The following is a 10,422-nucleotide window of genomic DNA, read 5'->3' as shown; positions in this document are numbered from 1 at the left end:
CCCATTGACAAAAAAGGGACATTTTTGCTCGACCACACAGCCAAAACCACTGGACAGATTTGGACCAGGTTTGAAACAACTTGGGCACAAAGTGTTGACTCACGATCATTTTGTGGTTTGGGGTATTCCGTCCAGTTCTTTTTAAAAATGTGATGGAGAAGGGGGTGAAGTGATACTGTTTTACGTAGCAACACAACAGATTCTCAAGCATTTGATTAACATTTTTGAGTTGGGTGCCAAAGGAGATCTTAACAGACCAAGGGGATCTACCTTTATGAGTAACTCATGTCCAAGGTAATGGAAATTCTTCAGATTAAAACTTTGTGTAATTCTATATATCACTCTCAAACTGATGGTTTAGTTGAATGATTTAACAAGGCTTTAAGCATCTTAAAGAAGCTGCTTGAAAGTTGATGCAAGGAATTGGGATGTTATGACACCATGGGCCCTTTTTGCCATTTGGAAAACACCACAATCTTCAACAGGATTTTCCCCATTTGAACTTTTATATGGGCGAGAACTGCAAGATGTATTAGATGGTACGTGAAACCTGGGAGGAACTAGAGAAAGCTACTCTACCACGGTCCCAAACTGCCCAGAAACTAAAATAGCACATGGTGGCAGTTAGACCCATAGTGCACACTAACATGATTAAGGCCCAGGAACATCGGAAAGGGCTGTTAGGATAGAAAATCTGTATTAAGATCCTTTTCTACTGGACAAAAAGTCCTAGTTCTCCTCCTTTCTTCGAAAAACAGAATGCTCGCTAGGTGGCATGGTCGGAGTCTCGTAACCAGACAGAAAAATCAAGACAAACATTTATCATGTGAATGTTTTCAAGGAATGGAAAGAAAATCCATTTTAAAACACTTCTGTGAGAAATCCCACCGGCGTCAACAAAGGGGGGAGAGCAAGAGAGAGGCGTAGGGGGGATTTTGGGGAGGGGCCGTGGAGACAGGAGAGGGGAGAGTCTGCGGACATTGTTTGTGTATATTTTGAAAATCAACAAAAACAAGTTAAAAAAAAGAAAACACTACTGTGGTATTAACCAGCTTGGTATCCGATCAAACCAGCACGAATACCCCGATTCCTGCCGACTCATCTCAGAATCAAAAGGAGGACCTACTGGAGCTCTTGGAACAATCCCTTGATGTTTTCAGAGCAGAACGTGGGAGTGTAAAAGGGATATATAATTACATCCGTACCCACTCCCCTTACCCCAGTAAAAAGTGGTATACCTGAAGCCATATCGAATACCTGAGACTAGAAAAAGCATAATTAAAGAGGAATTCGAGAATATGTTAAGGGCTGATATTATCGAACCCTCTCAAAGCCCCTGGTCATCCCCAAATGTGTTAGTTGCTAAGCCAAGTCAGTCATGGACGTTCAGCATTGATTTCATAAAGGTAAATGCGGTCTCTGAATTTGACAGCTAACCCATGCCCAGAACTGATTATCTCATTTATACATTGGGGTCTGCCGTTTTCCTCTCCATGATCCCTGTTAATCCTGCAGATAGACAAAAATTGCTTTCTGGACTCCCACTGGGCTTTTCCAATTCAAAGTATTGCCTTTTGGTTTGCATAGAGCGCTGGCTACCTCTCAAAGTTTAATGGATCAATTCCTCCAGCCCTATGCCTCTTTCTGTGGAGCATACATCGATAATATCATCAACAGCAAGTCTTGGAGGGAGCATGTTTATCAACCTGTAAATTCATTTTAGTTACCAGGGCACTAAGAAAAGCTGGACTCACAGCAAACCCAAAGAAATGCCATTTAGCTAGATCAGTAGTATCTTGTTTTTTTTGTAGAAAACGGGCTGATTCAGCCTCAGACGGAAAAGGTCAGAGCGGTTAAAGAAACCCCAAATCCCAAAACAAAGAAAGATCCAATATGATATTTTATTTGTATCATGCTCGTACACAAGTGTTTCAGAGCGCGACAGGGCAAGGGAGGGGAACAGGGGATAACAACATTCTTACTAGGCCCAGTGACATTAAGAACGTGCAACAGCATGGGAAAGGTAAAGGGGAAAAGTGCATGGGGGGTGGAAAGTGCGGAGAAAAGAAATAATAAATAAAATAAATAGATAATAGAGGCAACAAACAGTGGTAGTGCAGACAGCAAGTGGCAAGTGCTGTGTTTACGGCAGCAGATTGGGTAGGTCTAAAGTGCAGAAAAGAAAAAGAGGGGTGGGGGACTGTATGGGTATTGATATTGATATTTTATTTGTATTGCGCTCATACACAAGTGTTTCAGAGCGCGACAAGGGAGGGGAACAGGGGAGAACAAAATAGCGATCTTACTAGGCCCAGTGACATTGAGAATGCGTAAGTGCATGGGAGAGGGGGAGGGGACAAGTGCATGGAAGGGGGAGAAGTGGAAAGTGCGAAGCAGAGGAGAAAGATAAATAACAATAAATAAATAAAGGCAACAAACAGTGGTAGTGCAGCCAACAATTTGCAAGTGCTAGGTTTAAGGCAGCAGACAGGGTAGGTCTGATAAGTGCAGGAAGAAAAGGGGGGGCTGTATGGGTACAGATACAGACCCCAGTGCAAGGGATGGCCAGGAGGCAGTGCAGGAGGGTGGCAGGGTGAGCAGGTACCTGGGCCCAGGGGATAGAGGGTGGCCAGGTGCACAGTGCCAAGAGAGAGCAGATCAGCAGGGGAGAGGGCGAGAGAAGGCAGAAGCAAAGAGGATGGTCTTGAGGTGCTTGCGGATCCGCAGATGGTTCGCCTCAAGTTTTAGAGTGGCAGGGAGGCTGTTCCAGAGGGAGGCCCCAGCCGAAGACAGAGGTCTACCCCCAGCTTGTTTCTTTGAAAAACGACTGACCGCGAGGGAGCTAGAGGTAGAGGAGCGAAGAGCTCGAGAGGGGAGGTATTTGCAGAGGGATAGCTGAAGGTATTTTGGACCCAGGCCCCAGAAAGCCTTGTGGACAATGCAGACGGTTTTGAATGTAATCCTTGCATCCACTTGGAGCTAATGGAGAGATTTCAGAGCTGGAGAGAGACAATCCCAGGGCTTGAGGCCAAGGACAAGTCTCACAGTCCTGTTCTGGATTAGTAGCAGATGGCGGAGAGTAGAGGCAGGTAGATTTAGAAAGAGGCTGTTGCAATAGTCCAACCTAGAAAGAACCAGAGCTTGGGAGACAGTGAGCTTCTGGGGGAAGGTGAGGAAAGGCAGAGTACCTCTGAGGAGGTGCAGTAGAAAGTTTGACTTTTTAGAGACATTAGAGATGTGGGAGGAGAAGGAAAGTGTGGAGTCAAAGATGACCAAGAGGTTCTTAGCCTTGCAGGTGGTGGTAGGAGGAGGGCCAAGGGAGGCCGGCCAGAGAGTGAAGGGAAAGGATGGTGAAGGTGTGCCGATGAGGATCTCCGTCTTGCTGGCATTCAAACATCATTGGCGGTACACCAATTTTGAATGGCAGTTAGGCAATCAGATGAGAGGGAGAGGAGGTGGCCAAGGGCAGCCTGAAAATGAGTTGAGTGTCGTCAGCGTAGTACTGGACATCTGAGCAGAAAATGGCAATGCAGTGGGCGAGAGTTGCCAGGTATTGGTTGAAAAGCCAGGGTGAGAAGTTAAACCCCTGGGCAACACCACAGGTAGAGAGGAAGATAGATGATAGGAAGGACCCAAGTTGGACCTCGGAGGGTCGATCAGAGAGGAAAGGGGTCAGCCAGGCCACAGCCTGATCAGTGATACCTAGGTTATCACGGAGACGGTTTAGCAGGATGGTATGGTTGACCGTGTCGAAGGCAGAAGAGAGATCGAGTAGGATGAGGGCAGAGGGAATGTTAGAGTCAAGGTTGGAGAGCAGATCTTCACGGATGTTTAGGAGAGCAGTTTCCGTGCTTCTGGCCACTCTGAAGCCAGACTGGTGGTCATGGAGACAGCCAACAGAATCAGAATTAAGGTTAAGCTGAGAGATGGCCAGCTTTTCTAGGAGGTTGCCCAGAAAGGGAGTAATGGAAATTGGGCAATAGTTAGCCAGACAGGAAGAATCAGCTGTGGGTTTCTTGAGAAGAGCATGCACAAGGGAGTGCTTCAGAGGGGAGGGAAGGAACCAGAGGCAAAGGAGTGGTTGCAAAAATTGGCAAGGGCCAGGAGCGAGGTTGTCAATGTGGTAATTGATGGTTTTAGAGGACCAGGGATGAACCTGTTTTGATGAGGCTTTCATAGATCGGACTCGTCTAGCGACCTCATCAGGGGAGAAAAGAGGAAAGGAAGAGATGGAGGGTGGTTAAAGGGGGGTCAGCAAGCAAAGACAGAGGGAATAGGAGGGCAGGGGAGGAGAGGGAGGACAGGATGTCCTGGGTTTTTGAGATCAAGTGAGAGGCAAGGGCATTGCCGAGAGCCTGGGTGGCAAGAGGAGGGGTAGAGACTGCAGCAGGGTTGGCAAGCTCCTTGCAGATTTTAAACAGTTTGCCGAGTTGTTAGATGCCGCAGAGACAGGGGCTTGAATGTGGAATCTCGTCTTGGTGCGGACAGAGAGTTGACATTGCCTTTGGAGCAGGCAACAGGCCAGTTTGTCAGAGGATGAACAAGAAGCCCCCCATTTCCTCTCAGCCACCCAACACTTATGTTTAAGTGTAGATAGGTCGTAGTCAAACCAGGAATTGTATTTGGCTTTGGACTTCAAGCGGATCATCATGACAGGGGCAAGAGCATCAAGAGTATCAGAAATAGAAGAGTAGAGAAGGGACAGGGTAGTGTCTGGGTGAGAGTATGCCAGAGGAAGAGGGGGGAGGGTAGAACGTGGCAGCGAAAGCCTCAACTGACACATGCTTCATAGGTCGGATGTCCGAGAAGGTAGGTGGCAGTGTTGGGGTGGGCTTGGTTTGGGGGGGAAGAGAGTGAGAGGAGATAAGGCAGTGGTCACTCCAGGAGAGAGAAGTGGTCAGGGGGATAGAGAGGGGGAAGCCAGAGGAGATCAAGACATCAAGTATGTGTCCTGCAGAGTGCGTCGGACCAGAGGGGAGGATAGAGAGGGAATCGCATAGGTCGCGAAAGAGCAGAGATGAGGGACAGGGATAATCGAGGTGGATGTTGAGGTCACCAAGGAGGAGGAGTTGAGTGGTTGAGTCCAGGATGGAGGAGGAGATGTCAGCCCACTCAGAGAGAAAAGAAGTGATTTGCCCAGGGGGCTGGTAGAGAGTAGCAACAGTAAGAGAGTGGCTAGGAGAGATTGAGAGCCTGAGTGGGAATGATAGTGGCAGGAATCCACTCAGGAAAGATCAGGGCTACGCCCCCTACAGGCCGAGTGGATCCGAGAGCCTTTTTGGGTTTAGTAGGATATTACAGATGTTTTATCTCTAATTTCTCATCTAGAACATCTTGTCTTACTGATAAACTCAAAAATGATGAGCCCCAGAAAATTCAATGGTGTAACAATGATCAATTGTGTATTGACAAAAACAAACACATTTTGTATAGTGAGCATGTGATGAAGGTGGAAAATTTCAACCGGAAGTTCATCCTACAGACGCTTTGCATATTGGCCTAGGTGCAGTTCTTTCACAAGATCATGACGGTATAGAGCATCCCATTGTCTATATAAGTAGTAAACTATTCCTAAGAGAAAAATTATGCGACTCGAACTACAAACCATGCCAATTAAGTGGGCCATAACCTACCTCAAATACTATCCAACAGGTTGGAAACTCAAACTCGTTACAGACCATGCCCCAATAACATGGAAGAGCCGCAAGAGTCATGCGCTGGTTCTTAGATTTACAGCCCTGTTATTTTTCCATGGAGCACAGAAAAGGAACAGGGTAATGTGGACTTTCTTTCTCGTTTTCCCTCACCTGCCCTCCTCCTCGCCTCCTCTACCCTCTCAGCCCTCCAGCTGCCAAAATCAGCTTCTCAGCGCAGCAAAAACAAAAGCACACACAATCTCACAACATTCACTCCCTCATTTACACACAATTTCTCTCGTTCATTCACATGAATACCCATACACAATACACTTGCCCATTCACACATGCACCTAGCCAGCCCTACATCATACACTCGCTCATTGAGACGAACACACTACATACATAATACACACCCTTGCATACACACAATTATTCGTTTTTCATTTGCCTCCCAGCATGTATCTTTAGTAGTATGCCACTTCCATTCCAGTTAACCACCATTCGCACCACCCAACTCCTAGTTGGGCGGTGTAGTAATGCAGCAGTATATGGTAATACCTACGCATTTAACCCACACCGCCCAATTCGTAATGACCCCCAGAACTGGTCTGCAGAAAACCATGGTTAGTTATATATGGCCATGCAGTCTATACAAACAATGAAAAGCAGTCCAGTACTCGTGTGTTAGAGCAGTGTAGTCGGGCACTGGAGTGTTCCCAGCAAGGCCCAGGTTTGAATCCCAAGTAGGGGAGCAGCAAAAAAGGAAAAAAAAAAAAAAAACACAAAGTTGCCTTTCCGTCCTGGAAAGAACTAAGGGAATATCATACATTTTACTTCCTGCTCGCTATAAACACAAACACTTTTTAAACTTACTTTGGTGGCAAACTTCATGTGGTGCTGCTATTTTTTTCAATGCTTCTAGGGACGGCCGGGGTCTTGGTTGCCTTACAATCACCTACAGGTGAAGGGGAAAGAAAGGCTTGCGCTTTGCGCTGCCTAAAAAAAAAAAATGAAAAAAAGCCGCCTGCAGAGCTTGCGCTTTTGTTTTTGGGGCAACGTGAGGCTTTTCACTAAGACTGCTTCCTCCTCACGGGCCCCCAGCACCTCAGGGATCTAGGGGCTCCCTTTACGCCAGTGTATGTATAACAGAAACTTTAAAATGTCCAAATAAGTTACAACATTTTTTAAATATATCTTTTATTTAAATTTTTGAAATCATTAGATCATTTTCTTAAAAAGCCTTTGGTTTGGAGTGTTTTTTTAAATAAAAACATTTCTTTCCCACCCCATGTGTTACTCTGAAAAACTAAAATATTTGTATGGAACTGAAAAAAAGAAATCAAAGGAATGCTTGAGAAACAGGGGGGAAATCTATACATTTGAGGACAGAATAAATAGAGGCATTCATTCCTTGCCTTTTAAAAACACAAAGTCTGCACTGTAAAGAAGTCAGTGTCTCTCACGTTTAAGGCACACGCAGGTAGACCCTCTTTCTTAAACATACTGTAGCCGGTTCAACAGGGATTGAGAAGCAATCAACTTTACAAATCATATTTTGGTAAAATACCACAACACCTTAAATTTACACCAAACAAATATGGTTGAATGAACAAGGCAAACATAACAAAACAAAGTACAGCCAAAGAGTTTCAGGTATGGGATGAGCTGCATTTGAATACTGTTAGTCTGAGTCTTCATCATCAAGGTAGTCCTCTGCATTACTCAAAGTTCGCACAATACCTAAAGAAGAGACACAATATTAGCTTTATCACATTTGTTCCGTACAAAACGGCAATCCATTACAACAAAGCACATTTAGAAAAGTTCCCAATCATCAGTAACAATTCTGGGACGAACAGGGTATTGGGTGGAATGCACAGGCTCATTCCATAATATTTGGGTTTCTCATATCACACACACGACATGCATACAAGAGGACATACTACAAGAAAGAACTATGGGCGAAAGGCCCTGGGAGAGGGTGGCCTACTGCATCCTTCCAATTTCTTAGGGGAAAGTTCTCATAATAGCAAATAGTGAATTAACCAACCAAGACATCAATTAAAGTGTCTCCATTGCCTAATTGGCATGGAAATGCACCATTCAGATGGGAATAATCGGGGCTTAATCCAGCAGTCTGCAACCTTAAGCACACCAGATGTTTTGCGCTAGAACTCCCATCAACCCCTAGCCAGTGTCTTCACTGGTGGGCGATCATGGGAGTGATAATCCAATTCATGGTGCATGCCGTATGTTGCAGGCCCCTGGTCTCAGAAGGGCAACAGTTTCCTAGCTGCAAGGCAAATAAGAAAACCACATTGTTAGTACGATATTTCAGTGTTAAAACTGCCTAAACGCTTCCTCTCACTATAGTGAAACGCCATGTTTGAAGTGAAGAACCTGTGCTGCTGGTAAACAAAAGCTCTTATTTACTGATGGGTCATGTTTCAGACTGAAACTGTTAACGCAAGACCAGCTTTAAAGGCTCTACATTTCATATGTATGAACTCGGGTCCCTGGAAGGAGCAAGTACTGCATTATTCCACCACTACCTGGCAGGGACGAGGGTCTGGTATAGCAAAGGATTTCCAGATGGGAGTTTACCATTCCACATGCCACACTTCTATTATTGTCAACACTCTTCTTCATTATTGGGGCTGTTGATTAGAGAGGCATGGAATTCCATATTTCCAATGCGGTTCAGAGTCGGTGCATTGAGGGGAATAGGAATATATTCTGTGAAAGCTGGCTCACACAGAGGCTCTGCAGATATCACTCCATCCTGTAGCCACAAAGAACATGCAAAAAATAGCCACACACTAGAAATAGTGTTTGGATTGGAAGATTCAATTATGTTGGTCAAATCTGCACTATTGGAGACAAGTTCCACCTTTTTGCCATTGGGATTCGATCTCTCTAAAGATCTGGTGAGGTTGATACCCCACTGCACTCAGGACAAGCTTCCTGTCAAATCAGAGACAACCACAACAAGGAAGCCGACGCCTCAAATTCCAAAGGCGACTATGAGGCCTTCTACGGCACCTCACAAAGAGAAGGATGTGCACACCGGGGGAAAAGCTTATCAACGCACAGTAAGATTCGACACGCTCAAATCGAATCCACGTAGAAACGTCAAGACCTACAATAGAAATCTCTCAACTTCAAGAGCTACGGAAAGCGACCATCACGCCTTAACTTCGTGGATATTTCCAAACGACTATTAGAAACAAGGAGATGATGGGGCTACCCCTCTCAGGCTCTGCTCCTGTAATATGAGAGGGTTCTCCCACTTGTTTACGGAGGGGAATCCGGAGCTATTAAATTGTGACATTCTACGTTTCCAAGAGACCTGGCTGCGGAAGGTGCTGTTATGCGATATATATATAGCATACTTAAATCTAGCAAATATAGGTCAACATGGCCGCCCCTCCATGGGCCTACTGACTTGTTAAATCTGCTCACAGCCTAAAGCTCATAGAAATCCTGAACCCAAATCCCTTTACCCAGATAGTGATATTGGCCAGGAATGAGCAAGAAGAGTAGGCCCAAGCCATTGGCGATTCTTAACCTATATTGGACTTCTGAAGGGATTGATGGCACTCTTATTGAAACACTGACCTCCTTATATGACTTGTAAGCCCGCTTCAAGTGCCTGGATATAGTATTGTTTGGTGTGGTGACTTAAACATCCATTACTTTGAGAAAAATGGGACCCGTGTCCCAAACTACTTAATCACAAGGAAGGCCCTGATATGGACCAAAGAACACCAATCTCGCTCTATTTTTCTGTTGAACGGCCAACTGACAGATGATATTCCGGCAGTGCCAACCTGGCAGAGGTAAATCAATAGCTAATTTATATTACATCTTCGCCTCTCTTGAGATGATTCCAGCTGTGGCAACCTTGACAGTGTTTCCTACGGAAAACAGCGACCATCGCCTAGTGAACTTAACATGGAAAGGGACCCAACAGGGTAGGAAACTCTCTAACCTTCCGAAACTACATCAATCCAATGAGACAAACAGTCTGTGTATCCGTGCGGATGGTGTTCCTAAACTAGCGTCAAAACTCGCCGCAAATTGGGCTAATGGGTCCCAGTCGTTGGAATACGATTGGGTTCTCGTCCCATACAGGACACATGATCGGAAAGGGCCTAAAATAAATTCGAAGAACCACCACATATACAAAAAAGAACTGGTGGCCGTCAGAAACATCTATCGAGTGGATTTAAAAAAACTGCAAGCTTTCCCACTAGAAAAGGCGATTCCGTTAAACAAAAAAAGGAAGCAAAAATATAAAAATTGGCTATGTAACTCCAGGGCATAACGTCTGCAAAGGGATGCGGAAACGATGCTCATGACCTTGTGCAAACAAAATACACATAATTTGTGGGCTCTTCTAAACGGTCAAACTAAACAATCCCACCTTCGACAGCAGTGCCAGAAAAGGCATGGGTCTCTAACTTCTCTATATGCCAAAGGAGTGACAAGGATAGAGAGGCCAAATATCACTCAAACCAGAAGTTGGCAAATAGATTGTGATAGAGATGAAATCGTAATGCTGATTAAAAAGCTAAAAACTTACAAGCTCGGAGCCCTGACGGTCTAACCAACGACATTTTGATATTAACCCTGAGGCCTGGGGAGACTTCTGTGCACCTCTATTCTCAAACATCATGAAAAACAAACAATTCCCCCAGTCACAGAAAAATGTGGTGCTGGTGCCAATATTCAAGAAGGGGGACCGATCCCTACCAGCAAACTATCGACCAACTGCACTCTT

The 10,422-nt window shown here is 45.2% G+C and overlaps 1 protein-coding gene across 1 annotated transcript in view; it reads right to left on the bottom strand.

The window, feature by feature from the left end:
- Positions 1 to 6,810: 6,810 nt before the first annotated feature.
- Positions 6,811 to 10,422, bottom strand: part of OSTF1 (osteoclast stimulating factor 1) — a 175,236-nt gene continuing 171,624 nt past the window's right edge. Inside the window, exon 10 of the mRNA XM_069625839.1 lies at positions 6,811 to 7,379. Coding sequence (XP_069481940.1) covers positions 7,321 to 7,379 — 59 coding nt within the window. The 3' untranslated portion in view covers positions 6,811 to 7,320. The remainder of the gene's footprint in view (positions 7,380 to 10,422) is intronic.

Source organism: Ambystoma mexicanum, chromosome 6p (genome assembly GCF_040938575.1).
Source record: "Ambystoma mexicanum isolate Mex_15411 chromosome 6p, UKY_AmexF1_1, whole genome shotgun sequence".
Taxonomy (NCBI): Eukaryota; Metazoa; Chordata; class Amphibia; order Caudata; family Ambystomatidae; genus Ambystoma; species Ambystoma mexicanum.
The sequence above is the reverse complement of the archived record's forward strand: the minus strand, read 5'-3'. Positions and strand labels throughout refer to the sequence as shown.